Consider the following 27,512-nt stretch of genomic DNA (forward strand, 5'->3'; position numbering starts at 1 on the left):
CAATACAGTAGATAATATTCTTGCTCCTACAGTTATAGAAGTCATTCATGTAAATTACACCAGATGGAAAGATATCCATCTGTTTGACCGTCAACATATATGGACAGAACTTACATGTCCCACATGCATATGTTCCTTTGAAGTCCTTTCTTTTTTTGGTAGTCTGTTTTACAAAATGACTCTTCGTTACTTTATCCATAATTGTAGGAGCTCGTCTCCAGCTCACTGCAATCTTATCCCCAATACATTTGCAAAGATCATCATCTGTTTTTAAACTATGTACATGATTATTGAGGATATCTCTTATTTCCTTGTGTGCTGTATTGAAGGTGCTGACAAATCTGACCTTATTATCCAAATTGGATTTCAATTTTGCTTTCAGTAGATCTAGTCTGTCAGTGTGAAGGGCTCTATGATACGCTTTTTTAAGGGTGCTATTAGGGTATCCCCTAGTTTTAAGCCTCTTCTTCATGTCCCTTGCCTAATTTTTAAAATAACTGATGTCAGAACAGTTACGCCGTAATCTCAGAAATTCCCCAAAGGGAATAGCTTTTTTTGTTGCTGGATGATGGGCGCTCTGGAAACTGAGTATCGAGTTCGTGGCTGTTTCTTTCCTATAAAGGTCTGATTTAATCCGACCAAACATATCTCTTGATATTCTCAAGTCGAGAAATGTGACACTTTCATGATTGATTTCATAAGTTAGACGTAGATTTAGACGTAGATTAAAATGGGTATATGGAAATCCTTTTTTATCACTTTCTATACACACTGATGCTTCTTTATATTATCTCTGTCTGTATACCAAAAACCAATACTTACAGAGAACAATTGAAAATTAACATTTTATTACTTATCTCTTTTTACCTCCTATTGGGAGTATTATTTGTTCTTTACACAGATTTTCTATAGCATATACTTAAAGGGACACTCAGATCAAATTATATTTTCATGATTCAGATACACCATGTAATTTTAAACAAAAACAAAAATGTGCACGGTCTTTTATATTTACACTTTTTGAGTCTATACGTATATGCATTTGTGATTGGCTGATTGCTATCACATGGTACAAATCTACTACTCATTTGAAATTCAGAGTTAATGCTTTTGTATTGTCTTGTTTATCTTGCATTTGCAGTGGCGTCACTAGGGTTGGTGTCACCCGGTGCGGTAAGTCATGGTGTCACCCCCCCCCCCAGAAAGCAGACACACACAAAAACACAGGCAAACACACATACAAACACTCAGACACACTTAAAAACATACTCAGATGCACACACAACCACTCAGAAAAACACTCAGACACACACAAAAACACTGAGACACACAAAAACTCAGACACACACATACAAAATATGTAAACTGCACTGAATTAATTATGAAGCTCATGCCTAGAGCTGCTCCCTGGCTCAGCAGAACATCAAATGAAAGATAAACAGAGCACTCTAAAATAAATCACTGAAGAAAAGGTTTAGGCGCACAAACTATGAAAATTCTGCTCTCTGACTCTGTTCCAAGTCTGTCAGTGCACAGCCCTGGGCCGCATGTCGCTGAGCAGTGAGCACAGATAGGCAGGCAGGTTTAGGCTAACAGCGCAACTTTGCAAGCCCCACGGCACACCCACAACATTCATAGTGAAATTGGGCAGGGGAGGAGCAAAGTACAAACAAGCAAAAGCAGCCGGGAAAACTATTTTTATACTTATTTAAGGGGGGTTTGGGTTAGATTAGGGGTATGTGGGTGGTGGGTTGTAATGTTGGGGGGGGGGTATTGTATGTTTTTTTTTACAGGCAAAAGAGCTGAATTCTTTGGGGCATGCCCCGCAAAGGGCCCTTTTCAGGGCTGGTAAGGTAAAATAGCTTTTCTATTTTAATTTTAGAATAGGGTAGTCTTTGTTATTTTATTAGGGGGCTTAGAGTAGGTGTAATTAGTTTAAAATTGTCGTAATATTTTTCTAATGTTTGTAAATATTTTTTTATTTTTTGTAACTTAGTTCTTCTTTTTTATTTTTTGTACTTTAATTAGTTTATTTAATTGTATTTATTGTAGGTAGCTATTGTACCTGGTTAAAATAAATACAAAGTTGCCTGTAAAATAAATATTAATCCTAAAATAGCTACAATATAATTATAATTTATATTGTAGCTATATTAGGGTTTATTTTACAGGAAAGTATTTAGCTTTAAATAGGAATAATTTATTTAATAAGAGTTAATTTATTTCATTAGATTTAAATTATATTTAAGTTAGGGGGGTGTTAGTGTTAGGGTTAGACTTAGCTTTAGGGGTTAATACATTTATTATAGTAGCGGTGTGGTCCGGTCGGCAGATTAGGGGTTAATTATTGTAGGTAGGTGGAGGCGACGTTGGGGGCGGCAGATTAGGGGTTAATAAATATAATATAGGGGTCGGCTGTGTTAGGGGCAGCAGATTAGGGGTACATAGGTATAATGTAGGTTGCGGCGGTGTACGGAGCGGCAGATTAGGGGTTAAAAAAAATATGCAGGTGTCAGCGATAGCGGGGGCGGCAGATTAGGGGTTAATAAATATTATGTAGGTGTCGGCGGTATTAGGGGCAGCAGATTAGGGGTACATAGGGATAACGTAGGTGGCGGCGATGTGCGGTCGGCAGATTAGGGGTTAAAAATTTTTAATAGAGTGGCGGCGATGTGGGGGGGCCTCGGTTTATGGGTACATAGGTAGTTTATGGGTGTTAGTGTACTTTAGAGCACAGTAGTTAAGAGCTTTATGAACCGGCGTTAGCCCAGAAAGCTCTTAACTCCTGACTTTTTTCTGCGGCTGGAGTTTTGTCGTTAGATTTCTAACGCTCACTTCAGCCACGACTCTAAATACCAGCGTTCGAAAGATCCCATTGAAAAGATAGGATACGCAATTGACGTAAGGGGATCTGCGGTATGGAAAAGTCGCGGCTGCAAAGTGAGCGTTAGACCCTTTCCTGACTGACTCCAAATACCAGCGGTAGCCCAAAACCAGCGTTAGGAGCCTCTAACGCTGGTTTTGACGGCTAACGCCAAACTCTAAATCTAGCCGTTAGAATGCAAAATATGCACAACTACCTTCGGATTTAGTGCAGTTGATCTAATGCGTGACGAATTCGAGTATGACTGATAAGTCTATGGGGGGGTCAAAGTCAATGCGGTCACAATATCCAAACATCGGTTTTCGCTCATGTGCTTACTTTTTACTTTCAACTTGTAATACGTACGCTAACCAGCCCATGTTAAATTTGTACTTTTAGTGCAGTTAACACAAGAGAGAAAAAATCCAATAGCACTAAACTTGTTATCTGACCATTCATGTTTTAATAAATGTATTGTATTTTTATTGAACAATGTTGTTTGAGCGCTATTTATTGTTTCTATTGCTGTTTACTCCTACTTAGGATTTTTTTTCTTAGAAGACTAGTAGCTTTAACAACTAGATATTGATCTTTATCTTTTTTTTTCTTGTGGTATCGCTCCTACTTTGTGTTTTAGTTTTTGTTCTTTTTTACTATTGAATTTGTCAAAGAAGTTTAAGTAATTGTACTGAATCTTTGTGTATTTTCTAGCTTTAAATGTTTGTACACATATGTAATTGTGCCGGCCTTCCAGCAGATGGCACTAATTACATGAAAAATTTACTACTGTTTTATGGAGAGAAGAAAAATCAAGTGTGTACTATACATGAACACTGCACGTGTGTCTTTTACAATCTGATTAAACCATTATCAATAGCGATCTGCTTTTACAGCATTTTATGTTTGATGTATCTGTGAAAGTATTTATTTTTAGTACTTCCTGTATACACAAATATTTATATATGGACATCCACACAGATTAATCAAATCATTGACTAGTAATTGAATCCTACATAGAATAAAGAGTATAAACAAAATCCAAAACTCATAACAGTAGTTATAAATGGAAATAGCTTTTTCTTATATCAACATTAAACACCTCTTCTTTTCTGTAAAATTGTGATTGTCCCTAGCTTCTTCGAGAGGCCAAAAAAAACAAATTCTGCAACCTACAAATTCTCCAAATTCAATAGCTGGTTAAGGTAATATTCAGCATTTTGTAAATCTAGGTTACAGATATTGCTATTTTGCCTCTTTAGGAAGTGTGGGACAAAGTCCATTTTTTAAACAAACATTAGTGTTCATTGTCCCTTTAAAGATGTAATGTTTATCACAGTGAAATCTTTATTACAAATGTAAGTTACAGCACAAAATATTGCATGACACATTAAGTTCATTATACACCCAGGGACCTTTACATATAAAATAGGAACCCCCCACTGTAATCAAACCTTTAAATGACCACCTTCTTTACCATTGCCTTTTTTAAGTTAAATATATTAAATAAAATTCTAGAAGGCATTTATTTTTCCAGTCACCTTTTTCACCTTCTTGATAATATTTAGTAACTGTAGAACAATTACTTTTTTCCGCCAGCAATTTTCCAAGGAATTACGTCAGTGGCAGATAAATGTGGATGTGGCAAATGACTTGGCCCTTAAGCTCCTTCGTGACTATTCGGCAGATGACACCAGAAAAGTGGAAATGATGAGAGATAATATTAATACTTCCTGGACAAGAATAAATAAGAGGTATGAAGATCTATCTTTATGCTCCATTGATTCATTTATATGTTTGATTCATATTGACAGCTTGCTTTGACCTCTTGCCATGCACAGGGAATTAATTAAAAAAACAGATGATCTGAAATTTGCTTTTATTTGCAAAAAAGCAAACATGATTGTTTTGAACTGTTCTGTCACACCATATTAATACTGTATAGTTTTTCATTGGAATAGACATTTGCTTTGTCTTCTATAACAAGCTGTTTTATCAAAATGTGTTTAGAATACGTATACAAATTAGTGAGGAGAAGGTTGTGCCGGGCTCACCCCGATAAACTCACAAAGGAAAATGAGTAACTTGTAAATGGAATTGTCTTCCAGCAGAGGTAGCTGGGAATTAATACTGGGCTACCCTTTATGTTTGTATAGTTTGTATAGCAGCATTTGTATTATAGGGATAGAGAAATTGTTTTCAGCTTGTTTAAGCCAAACAATTAAATTATTCATTTATTTCTGCTTTCACTTTGTTTCTCTCTTACTCTCTCCCTCTCTTCTGCTCTGATGCTCTCCCCCAGTCTCTCTATTCTACGGTCTCTCTATCCTCTCTCTTTCTCATTAATCTTTATTTCAGTCTCTATTCTTTTTTTCTCTATCTATCTTTTCCCTTTTTCTCTTTTTTCTCATTCATCTTTTTTTCTTTATTTTCTTACCCTTCTTTATCTATCATTCCATCTCTCCTCTCTCTCTATTTCTTCATAGAGCTCTTGTCCTCATGCTTCCTCGCTCTTTTTTACATTCTCCTCTCTGTTTATAATTTTCCTTTCTTCTATTCTTTCCTTAACATCCTAGTCTCCCTCATTTCTTACACTCTCTTCTCCTTTCTCTCTCTTGTCCCTTTCTGCCAATTTGTCTGTCTCTTTGTTACTCTATCTCTTGTCCTTTTCTCCTATTTAATATCACTTCTACTCTCTATATATCTCTATCTCCCTTTCTCTTTCTATTATTCTTTCTTTCTCTCTTTCTCTATCATATACAGTATATATATATATATATATATATATATATATATATATATATACCATCTATCTATCAATATGCATGCCTCTTGTCATTGGTTCACTATATATATATATATATATATATATATATATATATATATATATATATATACTGTGTATATATAAATAAATATATATACCCTTTATCTATCTATCTATCTCCATGCATCTTGTCATTGGTTCGCCAGGTGTGTTTAAAGGGATAGTAAAGTCAAAATTAAACTTTTACGATTCAGATATGGCATGCAATTTTAAACAACTTTCCAAATTACATTTATCATCAAATTTTGCTTTGTTCTCTTGGAATTTTTAGTTGAAAGCTAAACCTAGGTAGGCTTATCATTTCTAAGCCCTTGAAGGCTGATTTCATGCATTTAACTGTTTTTCACAGCTAGAGGGTGCTGGTTCATGTGTTTCATATAAATAACATTGTGCTCAGCACTAATTGCCTAAAATGCAAGTCTGTTAAAAGATCTGAGATAAGGAAGCAGTCTGCAGAAGCTTAGATACAAGGTAATCACAGAATTAAAAAGTATATTTCTATAACCGTGTTGGTTATGAAAACTAGGGAATGGTAAATAAAGGGATTATCTATCTTTTTAAAAATAAAATTTTTGGTGTTTACTTTAACTAGCTCCTAGTAGTGCCTTTCTCCTCCCTCATCAAAAGATACCAAGAGGATGAAGCAAATTTGATAATAGTAGTCAATTTGTTTAAAATTGTATGCTCTATCTGAATTATGGAAATAAATGTTCATGTTTGCATGAATAAAGATGAAGTGAAAGTTGTTGAAATAAAATATTACTAAGGGGTATATTTATCAATGTGTGAGCGGACATGATACGAAGTAGCGTATCATGTCCGCTGCATATCTATAAATGTTGACAGCATACGCGATCGGCATTTATCATTGCACCAGTAGTTCTTGTGAACTGCTGGTGTAATGCCGGCCCCTGCAGATTCTCCGCTAGCCACTAGCAGGGGGTGTCAATCAACCCGGTCGTATTCGATCCGGTTGATTTCTGTCCGCCACCTCAGAGCAGGCGGACAAGTTATGGAACAGTGGTCTTTAGACCGCTGCTTCATAACTTCTGTTTCCGGCCAGCCTTCAGGCTCACCGGAAACAAGGGGCATCAAGCTCCATACGGAGCTATATAAATATGCCCCTATGTGTATGGTTGTGTGCAACTGAATATGCTAAGTAAATAGCTAACAGGGCCAATTTACAACTTTTGTTAGTGGACAGGGACAAGCCAGCATGAGTCATGTGAGAGACGGTGTGTTTGCACAACATGGGAACATTGTATTTAAAAAAAAAATAAAAAAAAAAATGGAACAAACAAAAAAATAATAAAATACCCTTTTTGTCAATTTTCCTGGGATGATGGGAATTACATAATGTCCCTATATACTCAGCATCTATTCTTATATTACTCATTTGATATAGTTTTTGATCATCACATCCCATATATAATGTCTCAGACATAGACTACAATACGTGCCAATCATTATCTCATGTGAGACAAAAAGACCATCACTTATGTTCCCTATAGTTGGAGTTTTCTCTTTAGCGAGAGATGATTTTATTATACTCTATTCTATGAGTCTATTCTCTAGACTAGTAAATTATCTTTAATAATTTATCTGTACACTCTAAATACTGTATCTTAAAGGGATGTTGTATAATATTATGCTCTCCCTTTTAATGTGTTCCCCATAATCTATTTAGCTGGTGGTGTGTAATAAATTTGTTACCAATGTCTCTTTTACCTTTCTTTTTTCATTATAAATTGCTAATTTTACCTGTTGAAAAAATGAATACTGACGTATTCTCTATAGAAAAGCTTTTTAAATTAGAGGTAGCAACCAAAATCAACCTACCAGTGTGGCTGGGACAGATAAAGAAAGTGCATCCCATTTGGAGTGAATGAATTTGTATTATCTGCTCGTCCTTACTTGCTAGACTTGCTACAGCTGCATAGCATTATTTGTGTTAAAATTGGCTTTTTGTATAAGCTAAGAAAGATAAGATTTACAGATCTTCTTTTCCTAGAAGCACATTTGGAAGGTCATGTTTTTGAGAACAATGGGTTGGGGTTTCAATGAGCAAAAACAGCTGTTTCAAATAAATAAATAAAGATAAAAATAAATTACCCATACAATTAACACTATACTGGTATGTCAATAAAAACACACTAACAGGGTTACAATAAAGTTTCCCTTTTAGTAAGTCTCTTAAACAGATATTCTATTTATGTTTAATCTAAACCAGTGTTTCTCAACCATGGTCCTCAAGTACCCACAACAGTCCTGGTTTTAATTATAGCTGAACTAGAGCACAGGTGAAATAATCAGCTGATGGGTGAGAGCAGGTTAGTAACCATGGTTACTGTTCGGCTGATTACTTCACCTGTGCTCTAGTTCTGCTATAATGAAAACCAGGCCTGTTGTGGGTACTTGAGGACTGCGGTTGAGAAACACTGATCTAAATGATAGTTATTGCAGTATGTATTGCAGTCATTTTATATTTTTAATTGGATATCCTATGCTGAAAATAAACATTTTATTCTCATTGAGTGTATCAGCTAGTGAGTGTTAGTATATTTTAAGCAGCAACAGCTGTAAACAATCATACATTTCTTGGCAGAATTTCATTTTAATGATCTTTTACCTAACGTAACCATGCATTATATACATATAGGTCCCCATACAAAGTGATAGATGGAAAAAGTTCCCAATTTAGGAACCTGTCTGTCCATCTTTGCAGATTGCCTTGTGCAATGATGCCCTCTTCTTGTGCAACCTGTAAATCACCTGAACGTGTTGTATGACCACTGCTTCTTAACTTGCGGTAAGCAAGTGCGTATGAGTGAGTCTTCACTGCAAAGGCTCCAAAGCAGAGTTAGCTGCTTAGAACATGGAACCCATAGTCTGGAATAGCATGAAATTGATGTGCATAAGAAATTATCCTTTATTAATAAGCTAACATCTAATGTCCTATACCTAGATTAAAAAATTTGCGGTATGGCGCGGTACGGCTATACCGCAGAAAAATTAGCCATTGTGTATGGAATGGCAGGTCTCCAGTATTACAAGTTGCGGCGGTATAGCTATACCGCAAGTATTTTAACCTGTAACTCAACGATCCAGTCCGCACTCAAAAAATGAGTGTTGGATTTCCATAGTGCCATATTACAGGTTGTGCGGTTCGACTAAAATGCTTGCATTATAGCCTATACCGCCCTGATCCATGCTGCAATCTGAGACCAGTAGTTTTGGATTTTACGAAACAAAAATGTTTCACAAAACTCATAACTAAAATGTTACATAGTACACTACTACCCATAAACTACCTATTAACCCTGCATGGTGGCCCACAGCCCTCGGTCACCCTCCAACCCCAACCAACCACGCACAAAATCTAGGCTTCATCCTGGACTCTTCACTCTCCATGAACCGACAAATCAGTGCCATCACCTCAACATGCTTCCACATTCTCCACCTGCTACAAAAAATCTTCAAGTGGATCCCTACCAAAACCAAGAAAATAGTCATCCACGCCCTCGACAGCAGCCAGTTGGACTACGGCAATGCACTCTATACCGGCTCCACCATCAAACTCCAAAAGAGACTCCAACGTATCCAGAACGCCTCAGCCAGATTCATCCTCAACATCTCTCGCCAATGCCACATCACCGAACACCTAAGGAAACTTCTCTGGCTCCCCATTAACAAGAGAATCACCTTCATGCTCCTTACCCATGCGTTCAAGGCCCTACACAACATCGGACCCGAATACATCAACCACCGTTTAAATTTCTACACCCCGCCAGACAACTCTGATCAGCCGACCAAGCACTCTCAATCTTCCCCTGCATCAGCAAATCCACAGCAGGTGGAAGATCCTTCTCCCACATGGCAGCAAAGACATGGAACACCCTCCCGCTGCACCTCAGACAATCCACCTCCCTTACAAAGTTCAGAAAGGACCTCAAAACCTGGCTCTTTGACTGAATGCCCATCCCTCCCCTCTCCTCCTATCCACTTCCCTAATGCCTTGAGACCCTCATGGGTGATTAGTTTGCGCTCTATAAGTACCTGATAGATAGATAGATAGATAGATAGATAGATAGATAGATAGATAGATAGATAGATAGAAAGCACCCTGAAACCACCACTCTCCCACATTGCAAATACTTTATTAAATTTATTAACCCCTAATCTGCTGCCCACCCACATAGTCAACACTAAATAAACCTATCAATCCCTAAACTGCTGCCCCCACATCGCTGCTACTAATAAACCTATTAACCGCTAAACCGCCGGCCCCCCACATCGCAACTACTAAACTAAACCAATTAACTCCTAAACTGCTGGCCCCCCCCACCTCACAGCTATTAAACTAAATAAATAAAAACTTACCTGTGAAATAAAAAAAGCTAAGTTAAAACTATTAAGTAACCTAACATTACTATTTTAAAACAATAACATTAACGGAAAAAAAAAATACAAATTAAAAACATCCTTACACTACGAAAAAATTACATTAGAAAAAAATAAAAATTCTTAAATTACGAAAAATAAAAAAAATCTGATTGCAAAAAATAATAAACAAAATTATCCAAAATAATAAAAATTACACCTAATCTAATAACTCTATAAAAACAAAAACCCAAAATAAAAAGACCCACCTAACCTAACAATAAACTACCAATAGCCCTTAAAAGGGTCTTTTGTAGGACATTTCTCTAAGTTAAACAGTTCTTTACCTAAAAATTACAAAGTCCCCCTAACAGTAAAAACCCCCCAAAATAAAAAAACCTAAGTCTAAAAAAACCTAAGCTACCCATTGCCCCTAAAGGGGCATTTGTATGGGCATTACCTTTAAAAAGGCATCCAGCCCTTTTACTGCCCATCCCTAATCTAAAAGAAAAAAATAAACCAAAAAAAAAACTAACTCGAAGTCCGGACATCCATCTTCATCCAGTCGGCGAGAAGTCTTCATCCAGGCAGCGACATCTTCATCCTTCGCGGGGGCATCTCCTATCTTCATCCCGGTTGCTGTGGAGGCACAGAGCATCATTGCCAGTGGCGTGGACATCCAGCGTGGAGGATCCTCTTCATACGATCACCGCTGTACACTGAACCTTGAATGCAAGGTACCCATTAAAAAATTGGGTACCTTGCATTCCTATTGGCTGACATTTTCAAATCAGCCAATAGGATGAGAGCTACTGAAATCCTATTGGCTGATTTGAATGATGATGCTCCATGCCTTCAGAGCTCCACTCCTCCACAGCTCCGCGCCACTGGGATGAAGATAGAATATGCCCCCATGATGGATGAAGATGTCGCTGCCTGGATGAAGACTTCTCGCCGCCTGGATGAAGATGGATGTCTGGATTTCAGGAACCGTGAGTAGATTTCCTGGTGTTAGTGTTAGGGTTTTTTTTTTTTTTTTTAGATTAGGGATATGCAGTAAAAGAGCTGGATGCCCATAGTTTAGTTTTTTTTTTAGACTTCACTTTTTTTTATTTTGGGGGGTTGGTTGGGTGAGGGGTTACTGCTAGGGGGACTTTTCAGGGGTAATTTTTAGGTAAAAGAGCTGTTTATTTTAAGGCAATGCCCTACAAAAGGCCTTTTTACGGGCCATTTGTAGTTTATTGTTAGGTTAGGGGGTGTTTTTATTTTGGGGGACTTTTTTGTTTTTATAGGCGTATTAGATTAGGTGTAATTTTTATTATTTTGGATAATTTTGTTTATTACTTTTTGTAATTTTAGAGATTTTATTTTTTTGTAATGTATTTTTTTGTATTTTTTTCATAGTGTTAGGATTCTTTTAATTTGTAATTTAGATTTTTTTTATTTTTCTTTAATTTTCTTGTTTTAAAATAGTAATGTTAGGTTACTTTATAGTTTAAACTTAGCTTTTTTTATTTCACAGGTAAGTTTTTATTTATTTAAAGATAGTTTTAATTAGGGGGGTATTAGGTTTAGGGGTTAATAGTTTAATTTAGTGTGTTGCGATGTGGGTGGCCAGCGGTATAGGAGTTAATAGGTTTAGTTTAGTAGTTGCGATGTCGGGGATGGTGGTTTAGGGGTTGATAAGTTTATTATAGTAGTAGCAATGTGGGGGCTGGCGGTTTAGGGGTTAATAAGTTTATTATTATAGTAGTAGCAATGTGGGGGCTGGCGGTTTAGGGGTTAATAGGTTTATTTAGTGTCGGCAATCTCAGGGGCGACGGTTGAGGGGCTTATCACTTTATTTAGTGTCGATGATGTCAGGGGTCTGCGTATTAGGGGTATTTAGAGTAGGGGTTTATGTTAGGGTGTTAGCTTTTAACATCATTTTCATTTCCCCATAGATATCAATGGGGTTGCGTTACAGCGATCGCTATTCCGCGATCACAGGTGTTAGTTTTTTCTCTCCAATGATGTCTATGTGGGAAAAGCGTGCATGAGCACGTTAAGTCAGGCCTTAGGTTTTGTGATGTATGGAGCTTAACGCACTATACCACACAACAAGAGAAGATTTTTCAGTAACTTGTAATGGCAGCACTATGGAAAATGCAAAAACGCAATTTTTTTTGCGTTATTTACGCACCCCGTATAGTGCAAAACTTGTAATCTTGGTGATAATTTTTCATCATACATTCAAAAGTCAGGAAATTCTTATTTTAAAATGTGAAAAATATGAATGTTAAAGGTGCCTAATAATATATAAATATATATCGTGCAAAGGATTAATATATGATAGTATTGCAACAATAAACGGTGTATTGGATGTAATAAATATATAACAATGTTGCTAGTGCTTGTATAGCATAATACCTTCTCTATTGAGTGGTAGTGACAACTGATTTCACAAAATTAATACAAATCAAGTTACCTAAAATTGTGCCAATCAGCACATAGTGTTGATAAACATCATATAACAAATAAATGTAAACAAACGTGATCACTACAGACATAGTGATAGAAAGCCCTGATAAGAACCGCAAGGAAAAGGATGTAGGTTTGAAGGAAGATCTCTAATCTTATGAGAACAAGCGGCTGATGTACTTCTTCCAAAGCCAGCAGGCAAATAAGCGATAATCTGAAGATATGTAGAAAGAAAAGAAGAAGGCGCCACAATAGTGCACAATCAGTGGTATTGAAGTATCACACGCACAAGACGAGTACTACTTACTAGATATAAGGCACTTGAGAAGTGCCACATATGCAGTTTGGACTCTTATAACTGCCCAGCAAGCTATCCTCTCGCTGTTTCAGCAAAGCCTGTAGTTCTGAATCCAAAGTCAGGATGTAAAGATGGTAACCAGGTATAGTCTTTCACTATTACCCAAATTTTCAATTTGCAGCTGTTCCAAGAGAACCGGATACAAAAAAAGTTTGTGATGACAGAGTTGTTAAAAACAACTCCAGTTTATTTTGTGTTACTTTGTTTTTAATAAACTGGAGTTGTTTTTAACAAACTTTTTTTGTATCCAGTTCTCTTGGAACAGCTGCAAATTGAAAATGTGGGTAATAGTGAAAGACTATACCTGGTTACCATCTTTACATCCTGACTTTGGATTCAGAACTGCAGGCTTTGCAGAAACAACGAGAGGATAGCTTGCTGGGCAGCTATAAGAATCCAAACTGCATCTGTGGCACTTCTCAAGTGCCTTATATCTAGTAAGTAGTGCTTGTCTTGTGCGTGTGATACTTCAATACCACTGATTGTGCACTATTGTGGCGCCTTCTTCTTTTCTTTCAACATAAATTCTTATTTTAAACTTTATTTTTCACCTTAGAGATGTTTGTGAAATCACACATGATATAATTATTAGCATCTTGTCATTAATGCAGATATCACAAATTACATAATCTACAACTAACTAGTGGCATTTTATTTTATGTGACATATTACATCACCAACTACTTGTTTGCTGAAACACTGATTTAAAAAAATTTCATTTTCAAAACAATTGGAAAATACCTCCAAGCTAGGGATGCAATATGAAATGTAACTCTTTCTGTCTCCCTGCCACACACAATATAACTGCCATTGCTCTTTTTTCTGCAAATCTTACATTTATGGTATATTATTTTAATACCTTAATAACATTCCTGCCTCTGTATTACACTTGTTATAAGAAAATTGCCATCTGCATTGTTTGTTTAGGCATTGTTTTCATCCTACTCTAATTGATGACCTATGTTAATTAGAACCATGTGACTGTTATTACCCATAAATTGAATGACTTGGATCTCACAGACTTTTCTGCTCAACTAAATCCTCTACTCGCCAAAATTCATTCCTCTATTGCCCAGATCTTCATCCTTAAGTCATACAATTCTGCCCTCAGCCTGGCCAAACAAGTCTATTTCTCTTCCCTTGTGTTAACTCATGCATCCAACCCCAGAAGGCTATTCTTAACCTTCAACTCCCTTATATGTCCGTCTGCACCTCCACCCACTACCAAACTCACTTCTCAGATTATTGCTGATCACTTCAAAAATAAAATTAACACAATTAGAAAAGACATCTACCCCTCACGCCCCTTAAACCCAGCCCTCCTACCGACCCCATCTATTAACAAAACTCTCTGCTACTTTCATCCTGTAACAGAGGAAAAAGTATCTGTACTCCTATCTTTGGCTCATCTCACAACCTGCCCTTCCTATTCCTTCATGATGTCTTCCCTCTATCTCTGCTTCACTAACCCCTGCTCTAACTCATCTCTTTGACCAGTCTATCACCGCTGGCACATTTCCTGATATATTTAAACATGCATCAATCACACCAATCCTAAAAAGCCCCTGACCCTTCCATACTTTCTAACTATCGTCCGGTCTCCTTACTTTTCTTTGATTCCAAATTATTGGAATGGCATGTCTATAATCACCTAACTCAATTTCTCTCAACTAACTCCTTGCTTTATCCCCTACAATCTGGTTTCTACCCTGAACACTCAAAATATACCGCTCTCAGTAAAGTAACACATGATATGTTATCAGCTAAAGCAAAGGGACACTACTCCATTGTAATTTTTCTGGACCTTTCAGCTGCTTTTGACACAGTTGACCATCCTCTCCTGCTGCAAATCCTACATTTATTTGGCATCCGAGACACAGCCCTCTCCTGATTTGCCTCATATATCTCAAACCGCTTGTTTTCAGTTTTCTTTAACAGCATATCCTCTGATCCTTTGCCTTTCTCAGTTGAAGTACCGCAAGGCTCTGTTTTGGGTCTTTTGATTTTCTCTCTCTGTACAACCTCAGTTGGAAAACTTATATCTTCCTTTGGGTTCCAGCACCACTTTTATGCTGATGATACCCAAATCTATTCTCCTGATAACTCTCCCTCTTTACTTAACCAGATTACTAACTGTCTCTCTGCAATTTCCTCTAGGATATTTCACACTACCTGCAACTCAGTCTCTACAAAACTGAACTGCTTCTTATTCCTCCCTCTTCGAGACATCCAACACCTTACATTTCTCTGACAGTTTAAGAATCTATTCTCAATACCTCACCCCAGGTTCACTTTCTTGGGATCACACTTGACTCAGAACTCACATTCACCCCAAATATACAAGTTCTTACCCAATCATGCCATGCACACCTACACAACATTCCCAGGATTCATCCTTTCCTTACTAAAAAAAAATACTAATTAATTCCCTCATTTTGTTATGCATTGACTATTGCAATCTATTTTTAAATGGACTTCTGAATCACCACCTCTCCCACCTCCAATCTAATATGAATGCATCAGCTAGACTCATCCACCTAAGTCACTGATCTACATCAGCTGCCCTGCTCTGCCAGTCTCTACACTGGCTCTCTATACACTCCAGAATACAATTTAAAGGATTAAACCTAATTTACAAAGCACTAAACAGCTAACTATATTTCCCCTCTTATCGCCAAATATTCCCCGACCTGTCCTCTTCGACCAACTTCTGACCTATGTCTCTCCAATCATATTATCGCTACAAACCACTCCCACCTCCAAGACTTATAACACGCTACTCCTGTCCTCTGAAACTCTCTACCCCACTCCATAAGGTGATCCATGAAAACACACTATTCAAAGAGTCTCACCATCTCTCTTCTGTTATTCATTCTAACCAAAATAATTCTTGGACTGCTTTGACTCACTGCTGCAATTACAACGTGACAAGCTAACCTTAACCTTATGTCTCTGCACCCTCAACATGTAGGCTGTAAGCTCTTCGGAGCGGGGCCCTCTTCCTTTTGTACTATATTTGTTTAGTCTGTTATGTTTTTGTATCTTATAACAAATCCTTGTCATCCCTATCCCTGTACCCAGAACTACAATTTTTTTGTGGCACTATACAAATAAATGATAATAATAATAATAATTAGCACTCTATGCCCAGACTTTCCGTGACTGGTAGAAGTTAAAACATAACCTTTATTAACAGCCAAATTAATCAAAGTAATAGTACCACTATGTTTCCAGTACTATTTTAGTGTTGTTATGCTGCTAATCCCATGCAGTGTTGCTGTATAGCAGACTTATTCCTATGAGGATTGACATAATTATAATAACATAATGCGTAATTAATTTGTTCTTCAGATAACATAGGAATATTATATCACAAGCATGTTTCTCCTGGTTTATATAATTTTTCCCATATTTTAATTTGTTTATTAAGGTTATGTTTTAACTTTTATCAGCCACCGAGTCTCGGCATAAAGCTCAATGTACTAAGCAGCTTACCTTTTAGTACATGGAGCCCATAGAGTGCTCATATTGCATCACTAGAGGTGTTTTTTGTAATGATACATTGATGCAGAGCACCACTCCCAATACAAATCCTTTTAGAATCATTTTATACTATACTGCAACTTGAGGATATAATGCAACAATATAGTAATTATTGGGAAATTGCCTTAAAGGGCCATAATACCCAAATGCTTAAACACTTGAAAGTGATGCAGTATAGCTGTAAAAAGCGGACTAGAAAATATCTCCTGAACATCTCTATGTAAAAAAGAAAGATATTTTACCTCAAAAGTTCCTCAGTAGCCACCTCCCATTGTAAAGGATTTCTAAGCAGCATTTTAGTATGTCTGTCCTGGGACATCTTAGGGGATGAGCCTCGTGCACTCTCTTATTATTTCCCTATTCAGCTTACTATGAAATCTCATGAGAGTTGAGTGAAATCTCATGAGATCACAGTAAAAGAGTTCATGACCTCAGCACTGCTGATGCTGATTGGCTGCTGTTCATGTCTTGATTTTTTTTTTTTTTTACCTGCAGCTGGGAACAGCTGAATATAACTTTTTACACAGAACTTACTCTGCTGAGCTGAGGAGATTGTGAAGTAAAATATCTTCCTTTTTTACATAGAGATGCTCAGGGGATATTTTCCTGTCAGCTTTTTACAGTTATACTGCATCAGTTTCAAGTGATTTAGCATATGAGTATTATGTCCCTTTAATGGTGCCATTGATTTTGTGAAATTATTTTTCATTTTCATTAGATATGTGCAATTAGTTTCGGATCGATTCGGAGATTCGGATCGAACCGAATTTCCGAATTAAAATACTGCCGAATTTACCGAATAAATCCGAATTAGTTCGGATTTATTCGGTAAATTCGGATGGCCATGGATTACACTAGTATTGTACAGTATATTAGGTTATATCACTCTGCTATGGGTTACAACTAATATACAGTACATAATACTAGTCTAATCCCACCTAACACTTACCGAAATTCCGAATTTCCAAATCCAGCCGAATTTCTTCGAATCCGAATGAATCCGAAACAAATCCGAACCGAATCGATTCAAAATTTTCCGAATTTGAATCGATCCGAACTGAAATTCGAAAAATTCCGAATCGATCCGAACCGAATATTTTTGCCATGCACATATCTAATTTTCATATTTATGTTCCATTATCACAGATTTCCATCCATTATAGAGGCTGCTAGAAAATGTTAATACCTGACCTGTCCATACAAATTATTTTAGAATTTTACTTACACTAAAACATAAGTTAGATGTGATATTTCTAACTTTTCTTCATTAGTATACAAAAATAGTGCAATCTCTCTAAAATGTAAAAAATTGTACTTTTAGGGGAGCAGAAAGAAAAGCTTATTGCAGGGTCAATCGTGTTAAGTCCAAAAACTGTGAATAATTTAAATAATGAATATTTCCTTGAGATATTATATAAAGGAAGAAAAAGGGGAAAATGTTTGATTTTCCCCCCAAATATGAAAAAATATACCTTTCAGAAATACCACTGGGCTTCACTTCATTGTAAAAAAAGGACACAGACCTCATCTCCATACGAACCTTTAGCTAAACTTATTTAACTGTTTAATGTATCCATTTAAAAATTTAAAAAAAATGTGACGTTAAAAAAAAATAACCATAAACATGCTGCATGTCTGACCTGAATTTCTCAAAGACCACTTAACTGATTTACTTCAGATTCTCTGCTTTATGATGATACATTTGTTTTTACAATTCAAAATTTTTGATATCTTTAATGGAGCATTACATGAAACTTAAAGGGACACTGAACCAAATTTTTTTTCTTTCATGATTCAGATAGAGCATGCAATTTTAAGCAACTTTCTAATTTACTCCTATTATCAATTTTTCTTTGTTCTCTTGCTATCTTTATTTGAAAAGAAGGCATTTAAGCTAAGGAGCCAGACAATTTTTGGTTCAGTACACTGGAAAGCACTTGTTTATTGGTGGGTGAATTTATCCACCAATTGGCAAGAACAACCCAGGTTGTTCACCAAAAATGGGCCGGCATCAAAACTTACATTCTTGCTTTTCAAATAAAGATACTAAGAGAATGAAGACATTTTGATAATAGGAGTAAATTCAAAAGTTGCCTAAAATTGCATGCTCTATCTGAATCACGAAAGAAAAAATGTGGGTTCAATGTCCCTTTTAAACTATAAAAATAGGTAGACAGACAGCCTTTAAAACATTTAATTGTTCTTTATGCAAAACTAACATTTTCAAGATCCTTTAGGATAGCATGGAACGTCCTAACTTTAGCAGGGTCCTGCTCCATTCTGAAAACAAATGGCACTTGATCCCACTGTGCAGGCATTTCCCTAGGAGCCAACCAATGCCATTTTTAAAGCACATTATCACAGTGATGATCATGTGCTTTATTTTTCATTTTTTGTTTACAATCAGAACTTGGATGAATGAATCCGTCCTAAAGGGGTTAAAAAATGTTGAAACAATAACAACAACAATAATAATCATCATCATCATCATAAAAAGGCTTTGATCGTTTTTTCTCCTTAGCTGTCAGATAAGTCTGAATACTGTATATTGCTACATAAAGCACCGCAGCTCTCACTGACAAATAAATTACATTTTATTCTAATTATATAAGGTTTGTATTCACACAAAATGCACAGCATCATGTTTTTCTCTACTTTATATAAATAAGTTCCATAGTACATTTTCTTGCTTTATTTAATGTAAGAATCCTGAATCTTTAGTGATTATCCTTTATACTTCTGTGCATTTTATTTATTTATTTTTTTACGTTTTTCATTTCCATTTCAGCACCTTAGCATAAATCTGTTTTTAATGTCACGGTCTAAGATGAACAGTGACCCCCTACTCTTCCTTGTGTGCTCTTTTATATAGAAGTATAATCTTGCACAAAGTAATAACATGCAAGGATTTTCACCCCACTGACAGTCTAGCTCAATTTATCTAGCTTTTTTAATTAAAGATAAAAATGACATGCACATTTTTCATTCACCTTGCCTTTCCTTATTTCACTTTAATTATCCATTCTCCATTATTCTTTTTCCTATCAACCTCCTATTTTTGTACTGCAGTATAACAATGCAGATCGTATGGAAGATGAAGGAATTAGGAAAGATCTGTAGGAGTACCATTAACCAATACATTAACTTCACTCATTTTCCTCTTCAAGGTGCATTTGCTTTTACGAGCAGTAAAAATACAAAGTATGAGAGCAGGAAAAATTAAAGTAGACTAAGGTGAATATTGGTGACCCTTCAAAGTTTCTAGTTTCCATATATTTAAACACAATTAAAATATTAGGTCACCAGTGGTCTTTAGACACAATTTCTATGTCAAACATAGACATTAGTTATAGACTTCATATATTTGTTTTATTATTATGATTATTTTAAATCGTAATATTAGAATATGTCATTAGAGCCAGGTGTTGGGTTGTTACTGATTCGTGAAAAATGTGCTGGAGTCTCATCCTTGTCATTTAGAGCAAATTGCCTATGCATTGCCTATGCTCAAATTAAAGAAAGTATTATGTTCTAGCTTTAACTGTTTTGCAGTGAAACCGATCCACACAGTGGGCTTTAGCTCTCTTTTGCATTCAAGAGGTTAAATGAATATAAACTGCAAAAAAGAACATTCTCTAATATTTTATAGCTTTTGTTATCGCACTGTTGCTTGTTGCTTGTGTTTAATCACAAAGCAGCAATGCACTCCTCTCACCTATACATCAATCACCAGCTAGATATCAGTAATGTACGATATCTGCATATTCTTTTTCAACAAAGAATACTAAAAGAAAAAAGTACATTTGTAAACAGAAGTGGATTTAAAAGTGTCTTAAAATGACATGCTCGATCTTGAATCATGCATGATTAATTTTGACTTTCCTGTCTTTTTAAAGGAACCATTATAAAAATATTAATATAGAAAAGACTTTAAAAATGACCTAGTTATAAAATCTCCCCTGTTCTCAGGGTTATACAATGGAGCAAGTTTGCTAAGATTTTGAAATTGACCTCATAATTTAGTTAACCAACTCTCTAGAATAATGTATGAAATAAATATTTTTGTCTCACTGGAAAGTTATAGGAATTCTTAGTTATAGTTACTAACATTTGCAAAATAAATTCAGAAACAATTAGCGGCAGACCAGTAAAATAAGCAGGTTATGCGACTATTGATGATGCCCACCAACAGCAAATAATACAATATGTAGCATTTGTGTATATTTGATCTTATCTGTAAACTGTAGGAGATACACACATGCCAGTTAAAAAATGTGATATGTTATATATTATTATTCTGCGGTTTTCCTGTAAAATGCAGTAGGATCAGATGCCAAAATATGCAAACAAAAACTTCATGATTGCCACCATCAGACATCAAAGCTTTTCCCACCTCAGGGTATATTTTTTGCGATATGAGACAGACTACATAGAAGAGAGGCAAAAAGGTAGGATTGTTTCAGGAAAATCAGAACAGTTGTCAAGTGTGTATCAGATCTAATGTCATATCTTACCTAAAAAGGACATATTGCTCATGCACAAAAAGAGCAGCAGCTTAATATTCAAATAATGTTTGCATGAAAAATGTTAAATAAAAGCTGTTTTAATTTAATGTGGAACTTATAGGAAGTGCATGTGTATAACTGGGTCCAAGGACTCTAATGCTCATTGGCTAATAGGGAAACCTTAAAAAGGGAAATCATCTATTAAATAAACAACACGCAGAGGACATTCTGAAATATCCTCTTTCAGATGGAAAAGAGTATTTTGTTTTTAGTTATTTTTTTTTGTTTCATGCCCTGTTAACTAATTTTCAAAAACACAAACTTTCTTTTTTTATGTGTTGCACTGAGGGAATTTTCCTTGTTTCCTTTTATTACTGAGGTGAATGAATTATCTTTGAAATAAATAAAATCAGCATTATATTTTCATTTCTAAAGAGAATTTTAAAGCAAAAAAATGAAAGTATGTAAATTTTCTAAGAGTATTGATTTGCCGTTACTTACAAAGAATGCTTCATTAATAAGCCTGAGGTGAGGCTAGCAACATTCACAGCCGAGGGGACCATGCTACAGCAGTCATTTTTTTTCTTCATAGAAACAGGTTTATATGACTGCAAGCAGCACAGAGTCTAACATATGATGGAATTCCTGAAGTAGAAATAACAGTTTTGGTCATGCTTTGTGTTAAAAATGATCAGCTCATAAAGTGAGCAGCAAAGACAATCCTACGTGGTCTGGATTCCTAAATGTTATTTCAGCTATCTCTCAAAATCAGAGTTTAATATTGTTTCTCGCACCATCTACGTAATCCTTTGAAAGGCCGGGCAGAATGCTGCTGGAGGATTTTCTACTCTGTCAAAAGACATTCGCTCGAGATGAGGGAGTTTAAAAGAAAATAGTTATTGTATAAGTTAGCAAGTTAAATTGCTACATCTACTGCATCGCTTTTGCACCTCAGTGGAATTGTAAATGCAAACTTATTTCCTGTGAGATAAGCTGGGCTGCAATTTTCAGGTAATTGGAAGAAGCAGACCTGAGTTTAGTTCTGTCAAGCTGATTTCAGTCTTAAGATATGACGATGATTATTGTGTCAAATGCAATCAAGGATGTAGGCCTTGAACCGACAAAAGTGCTGGTTGTTTATAATTCAGGTTTTTACATAAAGTAGACCTCCTGTGAACAGACAGTCACAGCTGGTTTATGGAAAAAAATGATAGGAATTTGTCAAACATTAAAGCTCTCAGAGCAGAATTTATCACATGCCATCTTTAATGGGGATATTTGATTAATCTATACATTTTGTAGCTTTATTGATAATGAAAAAAAAAATGTGTTCATTAATTCAGTTAAAAAAACAAGCACAGTGCATCTTATAAGCTCATACGTTGTCTGTCTTTTATATTGGGTTAAGAGTCATTAAAACAATGTTGAATTTTTGTTTTATAACTAATACATTTATGCAGAGCTACTTGAATAATTTATTAATCTATATTTTCACCTGAAAATAAATAGTTGTTTTTCTCAGGTTTTTTTTTCCCTTGAATGTCACAGAAATAAACATAGATTACATTATAGGAAATCACTGATGCATTTTAATAGTATTTCATTTCAGCTTTTACATGCACTGTTCACTAAAATATGAGCTTATCAATGCATGAAGAAAATCAGGCAATAGCTAATGCTTGCTGTCATGAAAGCATCATAAGACTGTGAGACTCACCTGCCACAGCTGACCTCGCAGGGTGACATTTTGTACACATAGCCAGCTCTACAAACAAGACAAAATGTAAAATGCCATCAGTATCAATAAAAACACATTAAAAAAACATCCAATCTACTCCTCTTCTCAAACTTACCTCTTTCTCTTTACATGCTTTGATGAAATGTAACTACTTTTCATGAGAGCATACTGAAATAGACTCAGGAGCTTACATATGTATTGAGCACGTAAAGGGACAGTCTACACTAAAATTGTTATTGTTTAAAAAGATAGATAATGCCTTTACTACCCATTCCCCAGCTTTACACAACCAACATTGATACATTAATATAATTTATAACATTTAAACCTCTACATTTTTGTCTGTTTCTAAGCCATTACAGACAGCCTCTTATCACATGCTTTTTTATTTGTTTTTTACAACAGGAGACTGCTAGTTCATGTGGGCCATATAGATAACATTGTGTTCATGCACAAGGAGTTATTTAAGATTTATTTAAGATTTAGCATAACACAGTACTAAATGCAAGTCAATAGATAATAAATAAAAACAGACCCTACCCTAATTAAAATAATAAGATAATAGTAAGACATCGCACTAGACACTGACGATGCAGAAGTAGCAAGTCAGAGTTAAAGGGACAGTTTATTTAAAAAATGTCTCCCTTTTAATTTGTTCCCAATGATCCACTTTAAGTGCTGAGTGTATTAAAATGTTTACAAGTATTTCCATTACCCTTATATTGGCATTTGAAATAGTTTATTTAGCCTGTGGTATCCCCACCCATCCTGAAAGTTTTTGGCCTCGAGGCCAAGCTGTGTTAACACAGCCAGTAGAATAAATTACACTCCCAGTGGGGTATAGAAGAGATAAGGTAATAAAATGTTAATTTTCCATTGTTCTCTCCAAGTATTGGTGATTGGTTTATGGACAGATATAAGATAAAGAAGCAGGTATATGTACACAATGTGATAAAGTAATGAGATCTGATTATACCTATAAGCTCAACCCATTTTATTAGGTTGTGGTTTCAAAACACAAAATTAACTAATTCATATACACAAATAAGCTTTAAAAAAGCAAATCTCATACATTTTATACTCTGCAGCTGGTAAAAAAAGTAATAGGAAACACATTAAGGGAAATACAATTTTATAGTATACTGTCCCTTTAAGTAATGTATCATGTACACTGCAAGATATTTTACTATTGCACCAAAGAGCTGTTCAAGGTTCTGAACTAAATTTTGCACCATGAAAGTTTTGCACTTTGTATATATTTTTTTACATGAAGCCATTGATGTCTTTTTGTGCGTGGTGTAAATAGTGCACATATTATAAGTTGAAAGTAAACGTGCTATTGAATTTAACATGTGTCAGGTTAACGAGACTTCAGAGCTCTGTTACGCGAGACAAAAAATTGGCACAAAAAACATCAAAAATAAATTTAAAAGTACAGTTACACACATAATAACACTGTCTGATAAAAAAATATATTTTAAAATATGTATTAAAAAGGTTATAAGGGTTTAAAAATATGAGGTCTCAGGTGTTAGAAAAAAAGGCATTCAAAGGGCTTTAAAATAGAGATACATACATACACATGTCTAAATATGTATCTATGTATTTGTATTTACTGTAAATATTTCACGTTCAGATGTTCTGCACATAGGGGAATATGTTCTAAGTATTATTAAATAGATATTCCTATATCTATATATCTGTATATACCTATACCTATATATAATCATATATATATATAGGTATAGATATATATTTTACAAAAAAAACATTTATATATATATATATATATATATATATATATATATATATATATATATATATATATATATTTAAGAATAAATAGAATATACTCTTCTTTGTGAATAGCATTGGAATGTTAAATATTCATATTTGAAGTCTGGTTTAGATCTCTTGAGTAAACATGGTCAGGTTAGAGCTCAAATATAGGTGTTAGCTTTTTGGGGTTTGTTTTGCAGTTTTCTCACTCCATTGAAGTCTATGGGGAATATGTTAACAAGGTTGCCATATTCTACATTTTTCCTCCTCTCGTAATATAGCTCTTAATGTGGAAGTTAATTTTCACTGCTCTTACAATTATCTATATGAAAAATTTGAAAAAACATGCTATAGATATATTTCCATAACATTTTCTGCTTTTTTTCCCCCACTCTGAAAAGTTTAAAACCAAAACAGTTAGCCAGGACACCCTTAGCCCTTAGACAGAAATAACATTTACCCATGGCCCACCATCAATGTACATGTAAGTTAATCACTGGCTGTTTGGTGGGTACATGTATTTAGACCAGTGACGTGCGGTGAGGTCAGAGGCTAGTGAGGCTATTAGTACATTTGCTTCATTCTCTTGTTATCCTTTGTTGAAGGATATGCAGCAATGCACAACTGGGAGCTAACTGAACACATTAAATGAGCCAATGACAAGAGGCATATATGTGCAACCACCACTCACCAGCTGCTCCCAGTAGTGCATTACTGATCTTTAGCCTACCTAGGTATGCTTTTCAAATGATACTAAAAGAAAAAAGCAAATTGGATAACATAAGTAAAATGTAAAAGTCTTTAATATTGTATGTTCTATCTGAAACATAAAAGAAAAATGTTGTGTTCCTTTAATGTTTTAAAACAAATTAACATCCTTTTAACTGCAGCTATTCTCCAGTAGTCAAACTCCAACTTGCCTTATTTGTAAAAGGAGAAACCAGATGCGCACACACTCTCATGCAGATACGCACACACTCTCATACAGTGGCACACACACTCATACAGATGCACACACACCCACACTCATACAGATGCACACACACTCATACAAATGCACACACACTCATACAGATGCACACAGACACACTCATACAGATGCACACAGACACACTCATGCAGATGCGCACACACTCTCATGCAGATGCGCACACACTCTCATACAGATGCACACACACTCTCATACACACTCATACAGATGCACACACACTCATACAGATGCACACACACTCATACAGATGCACACACACACTCATACAGATGCATACACACACTCTCATACAGTTGCACACACACTCATACAGATGCACACACTCTCATACAGATGCACACACACTCTCATACAGATGCACACACACTCTCATACAGATGCACACACACTCTCATACATACAGATGCACAAACACACTCATACAGATGCACACACACACACTCATACAGATGCACACACACTCATATAGATGTACACAGTCACACACTGTCATCCAGATGTACACACACTCTCATACATATAGATGCACACACACACTCATACATATAGATGCACACACACACTCATACAGATGTGCACACACACACTCATACAGATGCACACACACTCTCATATATACAGATGCACACACATTCTCATACATATAGATGCACACACACACTCATACAGATGTACACACATTCTCATACAGATGTACACACACTCTCATATATACAGATGCACACACACTCATACAGATGTACACACACTCATACAGATGTACACACACTCTCATATATACAGATGCACACACACTCATACAGATGCACACACACTCATACAGATGCACACACACTCTCATACAGATGTACACACATTCTCATACAGATGTACACACACTCATACAGATGCACACACACACTCATACAGATGCACACACACACTCATACAGATGCACACACACACTCATACAGATGCACACACACACTCATACAGATGCGCACACACACACTCATACAGATGCGCACACACACACTCATACAGATGTACACACTCTCATACAGATGTACACACACTCTCATATATACAGATGCACACACACTCATACAGATGCACACACACTCTCATACAGATGCACACACACTCTCATACAGATGTACACACATTCTCATACAGATGTACACACACTCATATATACAGATGCACACACACACTCATACATATAGATGCACACACACACTCATACAGATGCGCGCGCACACACACACACTCATACAGATGCACACACACTCTCATACAGATGTACACACACTCTCATACAGATGTACACACACTCTCATATATACAGATGCACACACACTCATACAGATGCACACACACACACTCATACAGATGCACACACACACACTCATACAGATGCACACACACACTCATACAGATGCACACACACTCTCATACAGATGCACACACACTCTCATACAGATGCACACACACTCTCATACAGATGTACACACATTCTCATACAGATGTACACACACTCTCATATATACAGATGCACACACACACACTCATACAGATGCACACACACACTCATACAGATGCACACACACACTCATACAGATGCACACACACTCTCATACAGATGCACACACACTCTCATACAGATGCACACACACTCTCATACAGATGCACACAAACACTCATACAGATGCACACAAACACTCATACAGATGCACACACACACTCATACAGATGCACACACACTCTCATACAGATGCACACACACTCTCATACAGATGCACACACACACTCATACAGATGCACACACACTCATACAGATGCACACACAATCTCATACAGATGCACACACACTCTCATACAGATGCACACACACTCTCATACAGATGCACACAAACACTCATACAGATGCACACAAACACTCATACAGATGCACACAAACACTCATACATACAGATGCACACACACTCTCATACAGATACACAAAAACTCTCATACAGATGCGCACACACACTCTCATACAGATGCACACACACACTCTCATACAGATACAAAACACAGATACACTGATTCT

At 36.0% G+C, this 27,512-nt stretch overlaps 1 protein-coding gene across 1 annotated transcript in view; it reads left to right on the forward strand.

Annotated features, from left to right (window-relative positions):
- DMD (dystrophin) overlaps positions 1-27,512 on the forward strand; it is a 4,487,195-nt gene that overhangs the window by 3,317,094 nt on the left and 1,142,589 nt on the right. The window contains exon 54 of the mRNA XM_053707599.1: positions 4,460-4,614. Within this exon, the coding sequence (XP_053563574.1) occupies positions 4,460-4,614 (155 nt within the window). The remainder of the gene's footprint in view (positions 1-4,459; positions 4,615-27,512) is intronic.

Source organism: Bombina bombina, chromosome 3 (assembly GCF_027579735.1).
Source record: "Bombina bombina isolate aBomBom1 chromosome 3, aBomBom1.pri, whole genome shotgun sequence".
Lineage (NCBI taxonomy): Eukaryota > Metazoa > Chordata > Amphibia > Anura > Bombinatoridae > Bombina > Bombina bombina.